Raw genomic sequence first — 20,448 nt, forward strand, 5'->3', positions numbered from 1 at the left:
AATTCAGCCTGTGACTGAACTGTCCAGCTGCTACCCATTTTGGTGTAACGTGAAGGCCCATCACCACACAGGCTGAGGCAGCTCAAGCAGCCCCTTGGAGCCAAAGCCCTGACTTGCTCCCTCCTCCTCTCATTTTACCTCCTTCTCCAGCAGTGAGGTTAGCTGCTGCTTGTGGATCCCGTCGTCTCGGTCATCTGGTTGGGCCAGGTGCAGGGGCATGATGGGGATTTGCTTCTCCTCACGTAGTGGGGTCGTCTCCACCTGGTGCCATCGCTGCTCGATCTCCACATGGACATTCTGTGGCTTCGCCTCCCCTGCGATGGGCAGGCCTGGGATCCTGTCCACTTCCATCCTCAACATGTCATCTGGGCCTGCCCCATCAACAGCATCGATCATCTCAAAGCGCTTGCGTCTCTCCTCTCTCCGCCGAGCCCGCTCCCGTTCCAGCTCCCCGGGGTCTGCGTCCGGAGCGCTGGGTTCCCTGGGGAAGGCCGTGGAGCCGCTCTTCGAGGACTCTGCAGCGAGGGCTCTCTCCTGCGCCAAGGCTTGCTGAATGGGGCGGAACTCGGCCCAGTCAAAGGTTTTGGAGCGCCCCTCTCTCCTGCGCTCCCGGGCACGGCTCCGTTTCTGCTCAGGATCCACCTCAGCTTGGTCCGAGTCCTGCTTCTCACTTGGCTTTGGACAAGTCTCAAAAGAAGAGCTGGTTTTGCTTTTCTCTTCTGGCAAGGAGCTGTTACGACAGAGGAGGAAAGAAAACATCCCTCAGCCCACTACAGAGATGCAGCCCATGATTGCACTTATGCCAAAGGAGCTACTGCCACAGGGAGATGACCGAAGCCCATTGAAATGCCATGTGTGTTCCTGGGCATCCCTCTCCCACCATCATTGAAGCTCCTCATAGTATCTGGACTTTGGCCAGGAGCTACTGCTCTCCTTTTCCCTTGAACTCTGTGTATGAATTTAGTGCTGATGGAAGGTGCCAGCTGGCAGCCCGAGGACGCAAAGCCCTTTAGTTTCTCAACAGAGTGGGGCAGCATAGGGTAACAGTGCAAACTTCCCCACACTGTCCCCTCGCCATTGTGCCGCAGCGTTGGCTTGGGAGGCCCACTCCCCCTTCAAACACACCCTGCTAGCAACAAGAGTTCTCTCTACGCTGCTCACTCGGGACTTGGCCTCTGCTGAGGCCGCCAACAAAGTGGCCAATGGCAGTACTGGGATGTGGGCACTTGTCCACTAGGAACAGGACGGAGGCCAAACAGCAGCCCTCAAGTGCTAACTTTATAATCATTAACCCCACGGGCAGACTTTGAACAGTACATCCCTTCGGAACCATCCAGTCCTCACCCCATCCCTCCGTGAAGCCCTCTTTCTAACCATCATGATCCTTCCACCCAATTCATTTAATGAGCCACAGGCATGTGTTCATTGCAATATTGCAACTGGTCACCATCACAGTGATTCTGGGATGTAGCTTCAGAAAGGCATGGAGAAGGAGGTGGAGATTCAGCAGTGACAGAAGAGGAAGCACAGAGAAGCACATGACCATCTGGGAGGGCTTTGGTAACACCTTTCAGGTTTTTCTGAGCTTGGCAAAGGCTCACCCAAGAACTTCTCCATGCCACTTTCTGGACTGAAAACACTGCCCCCTAGAATTGTGATCAACACTGTAGTCCTGGACTCTGAGACCATGTGCTCTTATGCTTCCCCCGCTGGGCCAGCAGCAGCACAAGAGCTGTGCATGCTACTGCAAAGGTCACTGATGATGCCGAATGCTCAAACAAGAAAGTAAATCAAAGGAAGCAATGGCCCTCTAGTGCCGAGTTAGAGGGGAGTGGGATGGGGGAGATGTATACTTGTCAAGCAGGAAAGGGTAAAGTTAGTAGGGAAAGGAAACGTATGTCCAAGCTTCTACGGACAACCTATAATAAAGTCCTGGATTATTCAATAGAAATGCATACATGCCAGCCTTGTGCATGCAGATTAGAATTAAAACAAATAAAATGGCAATAAGCCAACTCCATGGAATGTGATTCCCACAGGATAATTCTGGCCCGGATGGTCCGGGAGGCATCACTCAAAACCCTGCTGGTAACAGAGCCTCCGGTAGTGCCATTTCCCAGTAATTGCACCCGTGCTGTTGAATTCACCTTCAGCTTGACCAGCCCCTCCTTCCTCTGCCCGGATCTTGCCCCTTAAAGGGACAGCACCCCCACATTTGTCCTTAGCTAAGTACATTTGTGTTCAGCAAGCTTTGATGTGTCAAGCTACTTAGCTTCCTATGAAGATGCAGTGAAGAGCCATAAAGCCCTCATATGGGGCGTTCACTGCAGCCAACTAAAATTACAGCGGTATCCTAACACTGAAGTTACATGCATGAAGACTGCCACCCTTTAGAGTGGGTATAACAGCAGAGGATTTCCTTGGAGCATTTACAACAAAAAGGTTCCTCCCTACCTGTGCCCCACCAAAACCCGTATATGCACATTTCCAAAGAATGCAACGCAAGGGAATGACTCTGCCTGGTTCCTATGCTAGTATCTTCCGATGCACTTTCACCCACAATGAAACTACAGGCTCAGGTGGGCTTAGTTTTAAGAAATTCTTGAAGTTTCAGGTTTGTCTTTGAAAACCAGCCTGGAGAGACACTCTTCAGTACTGTCCACTGCAGCTAACAAAAGAAACTTCCATACTGCACCATGATGAAACTGCACTATTTGCGTTCAGAGGTACTTTCGACCCTCATGCTTGAGGCTAGATGTCTCCAAAGCAAACGTACAGCCAGGAAGTCAATCTGGTTAACTGGTTAAAACAGCATTTTACACAAGTTAATAGTAAAGAGACATTGTCTTAAAACAGACCGGAGGTTGAGAGCAAAGAGAATCCCTGGACTCCGAGCCATTGTCGGAAGACTGAAATGATACAGCTCTGACCCCAGACTTCTCAAAATGAGTCAAGAATGCCCTGTTGTCATATCTGTTACCGACTTGCTTCCCCTCTGCACACTTCAGAGGGGCACAGATTACATGTCACGTCATATGAATAGCATTTAGAAACAAACTGAGGAGGATGCAGTGACACTGACCTAGAAGATGAAAAGGAAGTCTTGGATGTGCCCAACAGCCCACACATTGCCATTAATACTAGACTATTTCCCACCTCCAACCCATTTTTCTCCTTCTGCTCAAATGAGTTACCTCAGCCCTCATTTGCTCTGGAAAGGCAATCACTGGCCAAGAGGGTGGGGTGGAGGGTGCTTTTTAATAGCTGTGGGGAATGTCTGGTTACTGCTCCTTTTAGGTCAGGAACAGGGTGTGGAAGAGTTCAAAAATGGTACGAAATTGGCAGGCAATTGCAGCTAGAGCTGGCTTGGAGACTGAGCCCAAGTAGGAGGTGGATGGATTTAGCAGGTAAAGAAGGACCCACTTGCTGTGCTGAGCACTTTCATTGTTGTTACTTTATTTTTCCGGTGGTGATTATTCTGACCCAACTAAAGTGTTTGCAGTTAGACTGTGAGCTCTTTGGTGCAGGGACCATCTTTTTGTTCTGGTTTTATACCGGTCCCAGCACAATGGGGTCCTGGCCCATGACTGAGGCTCATAGGTGTTACCACAATGCAAATATTAATTATACTGTAGTTTAAAACACGTATATTTGACTTAATGAATTTCAGGAGACATAACACAGGGCAAACAAACAGATGTTAAAAGGGAATTAAAGTGAATTTGGGTGGATCAATCCAGCCCCTAGTGGAGAGATGCTGACATCAGCAAAACCACCATCCCAGATGGTCACCTTGGGGCCCCTTTCAGCAGATTTACCATATGCTGAACTGACCATGAAGACTAAACTGCTCCGACCCCTTGACACCCCGAAGTGGGATATAGATCATCACTACTAGCACTGCAGGGTAAAGCACTTGCAAGCCCTTAGCCCTGCAAACCTCCTGTGCTCTGGGTCTCAGCCTCACAGAACTCCCGCCTCCCAACCATTTGAGAACGTTGAGAACTGGGGGGCACCCAGTGCATGGGCGCATACACGAGGACGTTAAGTGCACTCCTGGGATCCGGAGATCATATTTACAGGGCAATGGTTCTCTCTACATTTGGTAGTTCCAGCTTAGTTGCGGAGGCACATGCTCAAATAGTTCCAATCCACATCACTGACCAAACTCGCTCATTGCACAAAAATTCTGAAATAAGCTAAATTAAAACTATTGCAATTGACCTAGATTTATTTTTGCTAACTTGACAAAACAGGAATTTACACAAATCCTTAGAGGTTTAACTGTCCCCTCTAATTTACTTGGTCTTGTCCATCTTCGTAACTACGCACATCGGAAGATACCATTGTGTGGAAATCAAGCATCAAGACCAGGTTGCTTCTTCCCTTCTCTCTCATTTTAATTTTAAAAATGAATGAAAACTTCAGGACTTTCTATCTGGAGTGCAGAAAACGGGGAGCATGCAGTGACTCACAAGAGATACAAACCACAGAATGTTAATACAGGAGAGAACACAGTTTTCCAACCTGGGCTTCAGCACCGATAGTTTCAAAGAGAAGTTTTTCCTGGGAATGCATGGAAATCAAACATATGCAGGAGTGAGGAAAGAGGAGGATTCCCAGAGAGCCATGAGAGATCCACCAGCCAGCCCTGTCAGGGGTGAGGGGGTATTTGAGTGGGAGAGGGGAAAGAGATCATGGAACATCTCTGGATAGACAGCACTGGGTGGAGACAACTCTTCCACTGATGCTGGGGGAATCAGGCACAAATTCACTTGCTGCCAGTTGAGTATGCATAAGAGAAAAGGGGTTAATTGTGTGGGTGCATCTTCCTGGCTGGCTGTTGTGTAGTGAATGAACCCAGGGATCAGGATGTGTGTGGCTTGATGCAGTGCCGAACTACGATAATTTTTAGTTGAGAGAAAGTAAAGCCCACTTTACCCACAGCTGCAAGGTCTGACAGCAGGTATTATATGAAATTTGTGAGTGCCTTCCTCTTGTACGGAAAGCTTTCCAATTGGACGAAGGCCATCCTGTATCTTACATGAAGGGGAAGAAGTTGTTGCAGCTATCTAAAAGGTCAGAGAAGAAATGCTTCTCACTGAGCACAGACTAAAATTGGGTTCAAGCAAATTCAGCTTTTAATTTAAAAATTGGCATTTGCTGAGGTGACAGGCTGATCTTGCTGAAAAGAGGAAATGGGAAACCCAATATAACCAACCCCAAACCAGGGGTTGCACACACATCTAAGAGTGACCATGAATACAGGTGCGTGCCTCTAGGTGAGGCAGGTGGGTGTGCAAATGATCTTTAGCAGATGCAAGCTGGAGGAACGCTCCCTTCTGCAGATGGTTGCACATCGGTGTGCAAAACAGGAGGAACTTCGGTTCTATGCATCTTGTGCCACTGCATAAACAGCAGGAGAGCAAACGGTGTCCAGCCTAAGCCCAGAGAATGGGAATAGCCAGAACATTGAGTGGGAGGGACCAGAAAGAGTCAGAAAGGGGGTGGGTATTTCTGGACAGCAAGTGAGAGGATAGAGGGGAATGGGTAAAATGGGAGAGATGGGCATTGTTCTTTTCCTAGTTCTTTACCTGGTCACATCTGGAGCAGCTGTGGGGCGAACGTGCTTCATGATTGTCTGGATCCAGTTTCGTCGAATCCCAGAGGTCATGGCAGACAGGGTGAATTCCCCTTCTTTAGTCTAGGCAAAGAGGAGGAGCAGGTCAACATGGCTGATTCTATTGGGCAGCACTTTCCTTCCCTTCAAGGGGTTGCCAGGACTCACTCCCCAGCCTCACTCTTCATCCCTCAGTGCAGAGACTAGAAATCTAGGTCATAGTGTGGTACCGTGTAGACAAGCCCTGAGTTTGCCAAATGTGTATCACTCAAGTTCTTAAGAACATTTTCATTGGGTATTTGGGAGAGAACCATTAAATCCACTCCTTTCTCCCACCCCCATTTCTTACCAGCAACTATTGATCAAAACATGAACCAATGACTAACCAATCACATGCTTCAAGGCACAAGCTGGTCACCATGTGAGGGGAGTCAGGAAGACATTTCCCTTCCCATCGGATAGTATCCACAGTGATGTGTTATAAGAGTGGTTTCATTTCCCTCTGATCCATCCAGCATTGGTGACTGCTGGAGATGGACCACAGAGTCTGTTGGGATAAGGAAGCGTCTGCCAACCTCTCTACAACTGCTCCCCATAGCAGTGTTCCCGTTCCCCAAAGCATTCTTACATGGATCTGGAAGCCATAGTTCCGCTGAACTGGATATTCGGTGACATCATAGCATGTAGACAAATCAATTTCTCCATCCAAATCAGCTGCCTGGGGAACGAGAGAGAGGAAAACTGTAGGGATCGTTGCACACTAAAAGTGTGCGCACCCATGTTCAAAAGCAACATCTAACAAGAAGCCACTTAGGAAACTTCACCACAAGGTCAGCAGTCTCGTTCTCAGCATCAAGGACTTACGGCAAGACACATAGTAGAGCCCATATAGACATATTAACATGGATGCTCCACGCCATCAAAGGGCCTGCAGAGTTGGGATAAAGAGTGATCAATCTCCTGTTCAGGAAGAGACGTGGCTTTGATCTGGGGTTGCACCAAGCTCTGCCTCTCATTGAATCCCTGAGGACTGGGAGCTTGAGAATGTGCACTGCTGGGGATGCTCTTGTTGCTGGAAGCATCCAATTAACTTCAAATGCACCCCCAGGCTTTCTGCTCTTCTAGCTCACTTGCGAGGCACAAACACAAATCCAAACAGGAACCTGAACTCCCACCCAGGACACAGCTGTGTTCATATGGAGAATTGTAGGAGCAATGCTGAAGTCATTTAGGACTTACCAGAGTCTGCAATGAATAGGGTTTAAACTCTGAGGAAAGAGACACCTACCTCCTCTGCCACGGAATCCCTGTAGTATCTCAGGCTCTGATCCGTCAGCACAAACCAGTGTTTCTTCCACTAGGAAACAAACAAGGCAGACCCTTTAACAAGCTGTTCCTTTCCCACGCCTGGGGCGGCTGCAGTATCACCTCACAGCTCACTAAGGTAAAGGTAGAACCGTTGACCACCCCCCTCTGTTGTATAAACAGCTGGGCAGACTGCAATGACCCGCTCTGTGCTCTGGTGGGACACTCAACCTCTCACAGCTGAAAGCCAGTAGAAAAATCAATGAGAGGGAGAGGGCTGCTGAGGTGAGTCAAGAACATGGCTTCCACCTATAGGATCCTCTCCTGTCTGAGTGGCGATGTTTGTTGAGCCAACAACAGTTTGAGCTGCAAAGGCTCCACCATCACTCAATGATAACACGTGGCCATGACCAGAAAAGTCATCACAAATATGTTGCATTCCTTGGACCTTCAGAGTCCTTCCTTTGCAGTTTACTGACAAGACACCATGTTTAATGACTGCATTCTTAGGCTCAGAAGGACGTGTTCTTCATGATTTATGAATTTGGACAGATAACATTCCTGTTTATTTCTGAAGCAGATAGGAATTGGGTGGTTTTCCCTTAACTAGGTTGTAAGTGACCCCTCTAGTGGCACTCCCTGTCTGTTTCAGAGGCCACCACAATCCTTGAGAGCAGCAATGTAGCTAGACCTTGCATTTTGCATGTAGTTAGTATCACAGTTATTTGGATCCCTCCCCACTGTGTTTGCAAGGGTCCTTCACATTACCTCTATTGTGTTAAGAGCAAAAAACTCACAATAATTTCCAAATATTTGCCCCTTGTTTTTGTCCATTTAAAGTAACGTACTGCTATTATTATTTATATTACTGTACTGCTTAGGAGCCCTAGTCATGAACCATGGGCCCCACTGCATTAGCTACTTCACAAAGCTTGAACAAATGGACAGCTCCAAAGAGCTTACACTTTACATAAGAACATGAGAACAGCCACACTGGGTCAGACCAATGGTCCATCTAGCCCAGCATCCTGTCTTCTGACAGTGGCCAATGCCAGGTGCCCCAGAGGGAATGAACAGAACAGGGTAATTTATCAAGTGGTCCACCCCCTTTCAATCAGTCCCAGCTTCTAAGAGTAACATAAAAATGGCCATACTGGGTCAGACCAATGATCCATGAGACAAGAGACAAAAGATGGATACAGAAAGGCATTTCTTTCAGAACTCGCATCCTAGCACTTCATTCGAAGTGTTGTAGCTAAAAATCAGGGTTTAATAACCATATTAATTTCCTTGACTTGCTGCCAGAGAGAGTCCAGTTCCCCCATCTAAGAGAACCAGATCAAACAGTTCTATGCTTTCCCTTGTAAGTGTTGCCTTTCAGTTACATGCACTAGTATTTCCAGCCCTGTTTGCATGGAAAGAGACATTTTCTGATGAGAACTGAACCCAGCCAAACCTGGATCTCATAGCTCGATTTGTAGTCTCCCTCCCCGCCCAAAAAAAAAAAAAAAAAAGAGCTGACTAAATTATGATTCCAGTCTGTAGTGCTGGGGATTAATAGAAAGGGCAGAGCTTGGATCTTCACGCAGCAGACTGAGATGCAATGGTGGCAGGCAGGAGAGCACTGCTAAACTGAATGCACTGGATGTGCAGAAAAGCAATGAACAAACTTGACATCATTTTTACAGTCCGTCGTTTTCCTGATGGCAGCGGCACTTTGAGGAGAGGATGGACTCCCCACCAATTCCCCAAGCTTCAGAATCTGTACCCTAGCCCCAGCTTACACAGTCCACATCACTCCCCCAGCCTCCCCGGCTGGGGAGGGAGTGGGGGCAGGGGGAAGACAGAGGGAAAATCAAGGGAGGGGATTATTTATAAATAGTAACATGAGCTCAGTCACAACCCAGTATCATCTGCCAGCCTTTAAGGCTGTGGGAGCTGAGCACTTAACCACAACCCCTGAGGGATGGAAGGAGAGGAAGGTGGGAAGCTGGTGCTTCCATTAGTGCCTTAATGGAGACATTCTGATTTAATCTAATTGCTCTCTCTCTCATTGTTCCCATGATTCTGAGGGCGCATGTTCTGCACCTGATTAGTGATTCTGAAGAGGTGGCTGTGACCACAAGGGAGATGAGGCCAAGAGAACCAATGGTGCAACCCCCGCTGACCTCAACTCCCTAGAAACCTGTTGAATGACATTCAGATGCAGGGGCCTGAATCCTCTGCAATGCAGAATGCCAGCCATTCCTGCCCCAAGTAGGCCCTGCTTATGTGGTGATGGTGGGGAGATAGGTAGAGCTCACCTAGCAATGGCTGCCTGGCCTGTGCCAGGCTGTAGATTTGACCGACTTCTCCCTGCACACTGCTCTGCCAAGATGCCTCCCCCCAGGTATAAAACAGGGCAAATACAGATCTACCTTGCAGGGGCGGTACAAGTTTGTTACTGTGGGAAGGTGGAAAGCGCTATATAAATGCTGAGCACTGCACACGAATCATCTTAGGAGCCTGAAATGTGTGTGTGTCTCTCTCTCACTCACACACCCCCCCACACACACACACCCATACCTTTTCCCTTATTAACCTGTTCAGATCAGGAGTTCAGGCCCTCATAGTTCTACGGCAAGGTAGGAAGCTGAAAATGCACCAGCTCTGACGGGGGGAAATCTTGAGTCCTGTCCCAGGGGCTGGACAGGGTGGAAAGCCTTTTGAGTTCATCTTTAACGAAGAATCTGTCCTGCTCACAAATGAGCAGCCACACAGCTGCACCCCTTGGCCATTTATTTGGATTCTGGGTGTAGCCACAGCGCCATGTGCACAAACGCAGACAGACAACTGCACTGTGCCAGGCCACAGGGAAAAGGGACAGTCCTCTCTCCAAGGAGGCCATGTTACAGGTGGGCAAATGCCTGGTTACATACAAATGCTGACTGACCACAGCATCCAAGATGGTGGCTGAGAAAGAGCACGTCCCACTAGACTTACCTGTCCATCCTCGTATTGCTTCGTCAGCCATCCCTTCTTGAAGTTCAGCAGGTCAGGCTGCAAAGAGAGGAAAGAAGGAGACATTTAGATCTTTTCGAGGATTCAGATGAAGTGCTGGCTTCCAACTCTACCATGGAGAAATCCCTCAGCAATGGTTTATACAATATAATTAAGGCTATGATTTTGTCATGGACATTTTTAGTAAAAGTCAGGGACAGGTCACATGTAATAAACAAAAATTCACAAAAGCCGTGACCTGTCCCTGACTTTTACTAAAAATGTCTATGACAAAATGGGGAGGGAGGAGTGTCCAGCACCCTGCCCTGCTGTGGCTGGGAACTGTGGCCCCTGCCCACTGGGTGGGAGCTGCTGCGGCTGGGGAGATGCGGGGGGATTCTTCCCCAGGCCGGGGAGCTGCAAGGGTTCCCCTGCTACCTGCTCTGGGGGGTCCCTTTAACCCACAGGGACTAGGGAGCTCCGGGGGATGCCCCCGCCCGCGGACGCTGGAGAGATATGGGGGATTCTCCCCGCCTGCCCCACGGCGACTTGGATTCCCCCCAGGCTGGGGAGGTCCAGAGGGAGCAACAGTGGGAACGCTGGGGTAGGCAAGGCTGCTGGCTTTTTAACCCAGCCTGTCTAGACAAGATGAAAGAGGCTGCTGCAAACAAGGCCTTGGTGTTTCAGAGATTAGGTATCACCTGGGCAGCCACGGTCATGCAGAAGGTATTTTGCAGGGGAACCCACGTGCCCTGCTGCCATTTCTTAGAGTCCCCTTCATAACAAAGAACAGCTAGTAAGAAGAGAGGTAAGGAAAAGCTGTCAAGTTCCCAAGCTTGCTGGCTGGAGAAGTTATTCTCTGTTCCCCAATTCCTCAGACATACAGCAGCACAAGGAGCCACTGACTAGCCAGGTGTTTTAATGGTGACTGCACAGCTGTCCTACTTCCTCCTCCAAGGCACCCAAAGCGTACAAGACTGAGTGCAGCAGTGCCTGGGCAGGGAGGAGTCATCAAAACAGAGAGCAAAAAAATAAGCCAAGGAAACTGGCCAGGAGAGGGTGGGAATCAGATGTGAGACAGATGGAAATTCATCAGCTCTCCAGGGGAAAGCAAGCAGATGGGAGGTCTCCAAATGGAGACTAGTTGTGCAAAGCTCAGCATCATCGCAGACACTGACCAGCTAGCGCGGTCCAATCAGGCTTCAGTTTCAGGTTTGGCAATCCAATCAGATAAAGTTTTTAAGGCCCGGCTTGACAAAGCCCTGGCTGGGATGATTTAGTTGGGGTTGGTCCTGCTTTGAGCAGGGCATTGGACTAGATGAACTCCTGAGGTCTCTGCCAACCCTAATCTTCTATAATTCTAAAGTTCCCATAAGCAAGAAAACAGCCCCGTGGCTAGAAGAGCAGGAGCCAGGTGCCTCCTGCTCAAGGATTCTTTGGACTTTTGCCACTAAAGTGTAAAAAGAAGGTTGCGGCGGTATCTATGCTGGTCCTTGCGCTGGCTGAGTAGGCAGAGATTGCGGGCAAGGGCGAAGTTCAGCAAAGTGCAAGTTTCCCCGACAGCAGCCACACACAGCCAGCAGAAACCTGCTCAAGAAGTTCCACTTCCACCCCCTCCCATCACCCAAGATCCAGCTTTTGCTTCACGCTGGCCAGACCCCATATAGTTAGTCTATGCTACTGGAGCAGGAAGATGACTGGGGGGATGAGGGGAGAGAAGATGCCGCCGACATGGAGACCAGCCTATTTATCCAGAACATCGTGTTGGGTTTCTCCATTGTTTCACACCGAAGTGGTGCCAGCTGTGGTCCCCGATATGCCCCCGGGAGGCAGGGAGAGGCAGAGTGTTGCCTTCCTTGTGCATACCAGGGTGCCATATTACTGCTCAACTCCAGGCGTTGCACACGAGCTTTTCATCCTTCGAGACTTGGGGAGCGACATCCATGGACTTCGCAGCTTTCACTGGTGTGACGGGGAAGGAGATTTTTCTCCAAAGCAAGCCAGGTTCTAAGGGCCCTGCTCTCCCCCCCGCCCCATTAGCTCTTAGGTACCAAACCCTGGAGTCTGCTGGCACAATCAGAAAGCCCAGGCCTACCTTATCCTTGTGGCTCTTCATTAGTCTTCCATCCACAAAGCCTCCTTGCCCCCACTCCCTGCTTCTCTGCCTCTATTTATAAACTCTGCTTGGCATGGCTGGCAGCTGGCAATCACGTGGTACAGTGCGTATCAACATATGGCCGAGTTCCTATTTACGAGGCCATGAAATACCCTAGAGGTTTGCATGAAGGGAGTACCAGCATCTCATAACCCTATATGGAACCCTGGTCAGATTTCCTTATAAGTGGATTTAATAGTAGGCTGCACCTAAAAGAACAGCCTTTAACTCTGAAGAGGGGACTTTTCCACACAGGGGTGAGCTGAAAGTTTCTTATTTCGCATCCTGTTTATTGCATGTTAATGTAGGTGGTGGAAGTATTTTCCCTCCCTCGCTGATCAGCTCCTCCTTCAGCTTCAGCCTGCAGGCAAAATATAATCCTGTTTTTAGGACATCACAACCTGTTGTCATGAAAGTGACGGATGCCAAGCATTGCGGCTTTGAAACCTCACAGCAGGATCAAGTCAGAGATGCAGCTGGGAGCGGAGGAGTAGGAGGAGGAGGAGAGAAGCCAGGTTTAAATGAACCAGCACAAATCTATTGGCAATGGCAAAGGAAGCCGTGAACACAGGGGAAAGGAAATCTAAACAGAAATCTGTTAAATCCAGTTTGTCCCTCAATGTCCTTAAGCGGAAGGATACCCAGTTCAGCATCACAAAAACCAGGGGAATAATACCCGAACACTGCTCCAGAAACACTACAGAATCCGAAGAGGAGACAGCAAAGAGATTCACCAATGGCCAGGACCACCCTGCATTTGCAATAGCATGACCAGGTGGGATATGCCCACTGGACCCTAACAGATAATCCCTGTTGAAAAGGCAGCCTTGAATGCTGCATGGATTGGGCACAGGTAAGAGACTGTGCTGAGTATCCAGAGCTTCCAGAAACCAAGCTCACTAAGTTATGCGAGCTGCAGCATCTTTATTTTATGATTGGTTAACCTAATGAAAGAGCCCGGATTCTCTTGTGAGAGAAGGCGATGTTCTGATCATACCATCAGTGGTCCTGGTGAGCCACAGCCCCGCTGCAGGCAAAGACTACAGAAAAGAGCTTCATGATCACCCATGGAGAGATGGAGAGCTCTGTACTGCTACGAAGAAACTGTATTTTGGATCCACGTTCATTTGTTCCCAGCCAAGCATTTTGCAGAGGAAAGCAGAACTAGTGAAGATGTTACAGACTTTCAAGGGCAGAATACTTACTTGCTGAAAAAAATTGTAAAGGAAGGGCAGGGTCATCATTACAGAAAAATTCTGGGAGGGGCAAAGTTCTGTCAGCTTCTAGAACGCTGTGTGTGATTATATTATATCCAGAAACGTTGGATGGAGCATACAGAGCTATGAAAAGTCTGGGGTTGGGGGTGGGGTGGGGGTGGCAACTGCCACCCTGCACCATGACAAATGACATCCCTGGGGAACAATCTTCTATTAAAGCAGAATTAGATCCCTGCTTAGCAAACCTTAAAAGTCCACTAGAGCTCTTAGTTTAAACTTAGTGAAACTAAGGATTTAAAAGCCACAGTAGCAAGAAGATGCTGTTAAGTTGCCTCATCAGTAACAGAACCATATTTCAAGGCAGAAGAAGGGGTTTCATTGAAACATTGACCCAGAACGACAGAAGACAACAAAGCTTTTTAACCGTCAGCTGGTAGTGAGCCTCCAGCCAAATGAACAGACAAGCACTAGCTTGGCTCAAGCTAGCATGCTAAAAAATACCAGCATGGGTGTTGTGGCACGGGCAGAGCAGCTTAGGCTAGTCACCTGAGCTCAGACCCAGGCGGTTGGGTGGGCTGACCCTGGCAGCCAGCCTGAGCGGTCGCCTATGTCATAATGCTGCTAAATTTTAGCATGCCAGCTTGAGCGGAGCTAATGTGCGTCTGTCGCCCTGGGCTAGGAGGCTCACTCCCAGCTACAGGGTAGACATACCCTTAGGCAAATCTGTCACCGCACCTAGTGTTTGCTGTATGCCATGCACAGACATGTGGTGAGGGGGATCAGTGCCTTTGTACAAGGAACTAGAGCCAGAGCTTGAGAAGAGCCAGATGCTGGAACTAACAACTTGGTGGAACTAGAAGGTCCATGATGACCAGGTCAAATAGAGGGATGCACACAGACTGGGGGACAAAGAGACAGACGAAATATGGACCTGAGAGGGACCCAAGGACTCGACCCCAGTGCTTCATCCACACATGAATGATCCTCCACAAACCAAAGAAACCCTGACAACAAAGGTGAAGTGGGTGAATGCAACCCTTAGCCTGTGTCTGAGAAGAAAGACTTGCCTGATAATAAATGTCCCAGTCCCATAGGACTAGCCAAGTCTTCAGGGGAAACTTAGAATCACAAAGTTATAAAACAGGGGGAGAAAAACAAGTGAGTGAATGAGGTTGGTAACAGAATTGTTCAACTTCTGTTACTTTAACAGCAGGAGTTGCAAAATAAAGGGATAAGGGGTGCAGGGAAATAGTGCATATCCTGCTAATTGGACTACGTAATTCCTTGCCTTAACTAAATGGTTAACACAAAGTCACACTTCTTGAATTGCGCAAATACTAAGTAACTTGGGAACAGCGCTAACGGCATAAAAATAAAGAGCTTTTGTAGATGTACAAATCCTACAATAAAAACGGATATATAAATGCAATGCTTTGTGTGTGAGCGCGTGCTGGGTGGGCGTGCGTGTCTGTACACAAAGCTTGAACAAAAGCTGTTTGCAGACAAACATGTAGCACTTATTTAGAATGGCTCAGGGTCTTATGCCCAGAGCTGCATGCTCATTTATACCACCCACTAGCATACAACACTGAGTAGGTGGGAGGAGAGCACTGCTTGAAGTTATCTCATTTTGTTCTGCTAACCTTGTTTAAGTCTGGTTGGCATTTGAATCACAGAGAAATACAAAGCCTTACCAAAATTTTGTGTTGCAAAAATCATTATTTCTAAAACTTATGCTGTGCTCACATTGCTAAATAAAGACCTCTGTTGTCAAGGAATGCAGGCCTGTGAAGCGACTTTAAACATAAGGGGGTTGTGTTATTTCACAGCAAAGTAGAAGGAATAGAACTTCTGGGAAAGCTTTGTGTATTACTGCCCATCTTTAACATTGTTGATTGCAAGTGGAAGGAAGCTACGGATTTCAGTTTCCAAACTTTCCTCTCAAGCTTTCTTCCACTGATGTCTACTTTGCATAAATACAGAAAGTAAAGATTTTAAGAATACTTCAGTGTTCATTTGTTAATTTTTCTTAATACACCAAGTCTGAGGTGTTGTTATCTGACTGCATGGGAGTGGTGAACTTGCAATTGATCTGATTCTGGAGCACTGAATGGGACCCAGGAAATTGTATTAACCTGCTGAAATGGTCTGAGTAAGCCACCTCAGATGGGAATGACAGTATGTGAAAACAAAAGAAGGGAGTGTTCCTTTCTGGTAATGGTTGGGCTGATTTGTCACCTTAAGCACATGGCACCTGCATGGCAAACCATAACATTCAGGTAACTGACTATTACACAGAAAAATTGTTTGCCAAATAGGGAAATGAGGAGCCAGTTCCCAGATCAGCTCTTGCATCTGCTCAATGCTCTTAGGAAAACGAACCCCTCCTCCAAGTCTCTGCCTCTCCACTGCCCTGGCAGGGAGATGGACTAGATAAATTATAGGCTCTCTTTTTTCCAGGTCTAGCTTCTAACATACTCTGGGCCAAATTCAGATTGGGTTCAAGTAAATTGAATTGCAGCTGTTTACACCAGATCTGCACTTGGCCCCTAGTCCACCGTGGGGGTTGAGAGCAATGGCAGAGGAGCTCTCACAAGGCTAACAGCTGAAAGAGATGGAGCGTTTCCATTCAACCAAGAACGCCATGCCAATGTCTTCATTCCCACATGCCAGTATTGAATGAAAAAAACCTTTTGGTCTCACCGTCATGGAGGACTCAGTGGATCTTCTATCCAGTGATTTTGCTCTACGGTGTGGAGACAAAGGGGAAGCTGAGACTTCCAGGATGGATCCTACTGCTGCAGTTTCAGAGGTGAAGTCCTGAAAACAGAATTAGCCCAGATTACCGCAACATCAACACAAAACAGCAACTCCCATCTCTCACAATGTCAAAGACCCAGTGGTGTACGTTTCTTAGACTCCATAATTAAAATTAATGAGCTCACACCATACTTTTCTTTGTGTGCTTTTAGAAGCATCTGGCCCTTCTGGACACAGAGTCCGAGGCATTAGACTGGCTCCAGTACATCTAAACTCACTTTAGGCTACAAGATTTTCAAGATCACATACTTCTATTAGTTAACTTCTTTTTATTAATACTTCATGTCATCTGCTGTGTTTTTTCTATGCCAGATCTGATGCCTCCCTTTCCTATCCCGGAGGAAGAGAGAGAGAAAGGTGATTTGTCTTCTGTTCTGATCCCACCACCGAAGCAAGGAGACTGAGCAGTGAGTGGCAAATCAGCGCTGCTCACTCGTGCTCGAGGCCTGCCCGCTGTGGTACATGCGCCCTCTGTCCCAAGACCTCTAGATTCTGTGCTCCATGCACAGAAATTGCCAGTTAGGACCTGAAGTCAAGGACAATCCTAGCTGTACTAGGAAGAGCACTAAATATAAGCTGCCAGCCAAAACCACATCCTCCAAGAACATAGGCAGGTGCCTTCATCCTACCTCAGAGAGAAACGAAAGGCTTACCCGTTTCCTGGGGAAAACCCTCTTCTCACTCCTGCCCTGACGTGTCTCGCTGGAAAGGGAGGGGCCTGCGGACGCATTGGTTTCCATATGCTCTGCATTCTCTATATCTAATGCCTCAAATTTTTCAATTACCTGGGACCGCCTGGAACAGAGAGAGAGAGGAAACCGGTGCCTGTTTAACGCAAAGCAGCGATTGTTTTGCGAGTCACTACAGAATCCCATAGAGCAAGAGGCTCTCCCAGGGTAGCGGCAACAAGGGTTACATCCTACAGAACTCTGAAAAACTACTCCTCTCGAAGCCTGTGCATTCATGCCTTTTTGTTCAAGTTCCCCCTTCATGCTGGAAAACATGGGGGATTCAAGTCAAAGAGCAGGTCTCAACTAGACAGGTAGGACTTTACCTGCAGGCTCTGAAGCCATAAGAAAAGATTACAGAACGCTTGACTTCCAGCCTAGGGGAACTACCTGCTTGTGTCAGGTCAAACTGGGATGAACTCTTTGCTGGTCATGTACTATAGAAAAGGGGCTCTCCTGGTCTCTGATACACACTCAGCCAGAGGTAGCAGATTTCATATGGAAAAATCTGACCTTTCACAGCTTCTGAGCTCCAAGTATGTTCCACCTCCACACCAAATTATTTTTAATATTATTAGTAGGGTCCGTTTGCCCTTCTTCTCCCCCCCCTAATATTTGCACATGATTTAATGCAACAGGGTCTCAATGATCTCCCCCACCCCATTCACAATGGCTAGTGGATTGTGCCACAGAGCTTTCCTGCCCTGGCACATTATTTTTAATCTTGAAAACATTTTCTAAACCAGCAATAACTATTTTTCCCAATGAGCCTTCCCCATTCGGCATCTTTGGTTCTGTGTTCATCCCTTCACTGTCCGACACTGCAGCAAACCAAGCCGTAGACCAGCGTTGCCCTGAGAACGTTTACAGATGTAGAGAGGAACATTCTCAGAGTACAAAGGAAAAAGGATATTTTCTGGTAGCCCCAATATAAACAGTAGGGCCCTGACCCTGCAAAGATTCACCCACATGCTTAATGCTATGCTCTGTGAGTAATCACATACACTTTTAGTAGGACTATTCACAATGCATAAATTAAGTGCATGTGTACATTTTTGTAGGGTTAGTGCATTGGTCATCAGAGTGCTGCTCCTGTCCTTGTCTGCAAACATCAAAAGCTATTACTGCAGTAACATGGCATACTGGTCATTTCAAAAGGGTCCTCTTTGTCTAAACCACTCTGCATATCCTGTATGGAAGGAGGTTATTTGCTGCAACACTGACCAATCTTCAACTGCAGTACTAAGCAGCAGAGCCTCTCATACAAGACACTGGTCACCCCTTGCTCTAATAGCAGAGAGGGGACAACTCTTATTTTATTTTTTTTTTTATATATATATTTTGAGGGGGATGGGCAAGGAACCAACCCAAAACATCTCCCTAAGCCCAAACCACAAGCCTTCTGAGGTTGGGAGAACTGCCCACTTTTGCAGCTGGGATCAGCAGCACGCTAGTATGTCATGCCCGACCCCATAACGGGAACTACTGGAATTCTCAAAGAGGCCTGGTAGTGAGAGATTTTTTAGAACAATTTTGTACAGCCAAGAGGTTCAGATAAGGATCAATCTCTGGGCTTTTATCTGAGACTAGGAACCTTTTTAGAGATTCACCCATCACTAGCACATGCAACAGAGGAGCCCAAGCTGCAAAATTTGGACCCTGATTTTGAACCTTGCTAAAAGTTCAATGCATTGGAAAGATGAGGCCACATCACAATATCTGGATCCAAATTGGGCTTAAATTCTTAATCATAAGGTTTAGAAGTGTTTGAATCTGAGTTTAGCTCATGTTCATCTCCAACATATGTATTTAAAAAACAAAAAAACAAAAAACGCATCATCAAACAGCAGCCAATTCAGGAGAAATAAGTTGTTTAGTTACCAAAAAAATATTTTCCATTCTTCTCTTAAAAGGGAAATTGTGAGGTCAGTTAGGGTTTTACAAATTTTTACCAAATTTCATAAAGTAAAATATGGCTTAAACATAAACTTTCTCTTGCGGTGTTTGCAATCCCAACAATGCAGCACAGAACTAGACCATAAGAACCAGACAGCGAAATCAACTAGAAACAAGAGTTTACTAGGTCTGCATTCACTGGAAAAGATAAAGAAAGTGCAAAACGTAGACAACATCAGTAAGGACAGTCTTTTAAATCAATCAAATTTTAGAAATAGCTCACTCCATTTGAACCATCTAAGGCCCCAATCCTGAAAGCTGCAGGCTAGAACCCTGCGCCCTTGTAGAGACCAATTAAAGCCCCACATAGGTGCAGAGGTACACTCATACAATGCAGCCTGCAGGATTGGGGCCTAATCTTTAGTAAAACAGGTAAGGGGAATTTCTTTGCATACTTGATTTTTAACCCAACAGTGCCCCTTTCACCAGCCCAGCCTTCTCTCTCGGACTCAGTTTAGCATGGAATAAGAGACCCATAAATTAACACTGTCTCTTCCCTTTCAGGTGAAGTTCTGAAGAAAATTAAAAACAAAACCAAAAAACCAAAAGCAAGTTGATTTCTCATGAAAGGGGCTGCACCATCGAGTTGTCTACGGCTTGAGATTGAGATGAGATGGTAGCGAAGCAGGCGGAATAAAGGACACGTCACACAGCAACACAGGAGGAGGAGGTGGAGAGCAACAAGACCTGGAAGAAAACAAGGCTGGAAAATGAATGAACAGAAAAGGAAATATATATCTATATCTCTCTATATAAATAAATCAAAGCAAAATCATCCCAAGAATTCATTACCAAAGGTGGGGGGGAAGGAGAATCATAGCAACCAAATCAAAGCACCCAGTGTTATCATCATTAGATTGCTCCCTCCATTGGTTAAATATTTCAAGACAGGTATTGCAGTGGCTGACAAAGACACAGTGAGTGTGTGAGAGAGCTGAGATTAATCCATTCTCTGTTATCCCATGCGGATGACAGCTACACATGGGCACCTGAGAGAGAACCTGCCCCTACGAACATCGGCTCCAAACTTCAAAGAAGATATGAAGTATTTAAAGAGATGTGGTGTCATTCAGTACTCTCTCAACTCTTAAGCTAGTCCTAGGGAGCTCATCTTCCATGCAAGCTATTAATCTGCTCCAGGCCACTGAACACAAGCCACAGAATTGAGTTAAAGTAAAGGGGGAGCTACAAAGACTGACAACAAAATCTATAATTAAAATGATTTTCTTTGATGGGGAAGAGTTTTGTTGTATTCATTTATTATTTAGCTGCATGAGAGATTGTAAGAGTGTTTCAGAGAGACAGGAAAGGGAGTTACCCCAAGGGATGCACAACATTAGAGGACTGTTACAAGGAAAAAAATAAATAAAATGAAAGGAAGGAGTGAGTAACCTCTGTTTACAAAGCAAAGGTGTAATGCATTGGGGTTGCAGGGGGACGACACTCACTTCTAAGACTCAAAGACACAGAGAAGGTGTCTGAGAGAAATCCATCAGTACAATTTGTCTGCAATTTCAGGGCAGCTCTGTGATTTACTGAAAATAGGGAGAAATATTTCAGCAAACATGTAACTATGATTCCATAGCAGGTCCCAATTCCTGTAATCAGAGGAGGGTAGAATTTAGGACATGGGTCATGTCTACACTACCAACTTAAGCCAACCTATAT

The 20,448-nt window shown here is 47.0% G+C and overlaps 1 protein-coding gene across 8 annotated transcripts in view; it reads right to left on the reverse strand.

The window, feature by feature from the left end:
- MPRIP (myosin phosphatase Rho interacting protein) overlaps window positions 1–20,448 on the reverse strand; it is a 172,267-nt gene that overhangs the window by 32,830 nt on the left and 118,989 nt on the right. For all 8 annotated transcript variants that reach the window (XM_073361865.1, XM_073361861.1, XM_073361864.1 and 5 more), the window contains 7 exons: window positions 16,750–16,891; window positions 15,980–16,096; window positions 9,908–9,964; window positions 6,909–6,977; window positions 6,249–6,338; window positions 5,595–5,704; window positions 139–730 (listed from right to left, as the gene is read on the reverse strand). In XM_073361865.1, the coding sequence (XP_073217966.1) occupies window positions 139–730; window positions 5,595–5,704; window positions 6,249–6,338; window positions 6,909–6,977; window positions 9,908–9,964; window positions 15,980–16,096; window positions 16,750–16,891 (1,177 nt within the window). The remainder of the gene's footprint in view (window positions 1–138; window positions 731–5,594; window positions 5,705–6,248; window positions 6,339–6,908; window positions 6,978–9,907; window positions 9,965–15,979; window positions 16,097–16,749; window positions 16,892–20,448) is intronic.

The sequence above is a fragment of the Lepidochelys kempii genome, chromosome 10 (assembly GCF_965140285.1).
Source record: "Lepidochelys kempii isolate rLepKem1 chromosome 10, rLepKem1.hap1, whole genome shotgun sequence".
In the NCBI taxonomy this organism is placed as follows: domain Eukaryota; kingdom Metazoa; phylum Chordata; order Testudines; family Cheloniidae; genus Lepidochelys; species Lepidochelys kempii.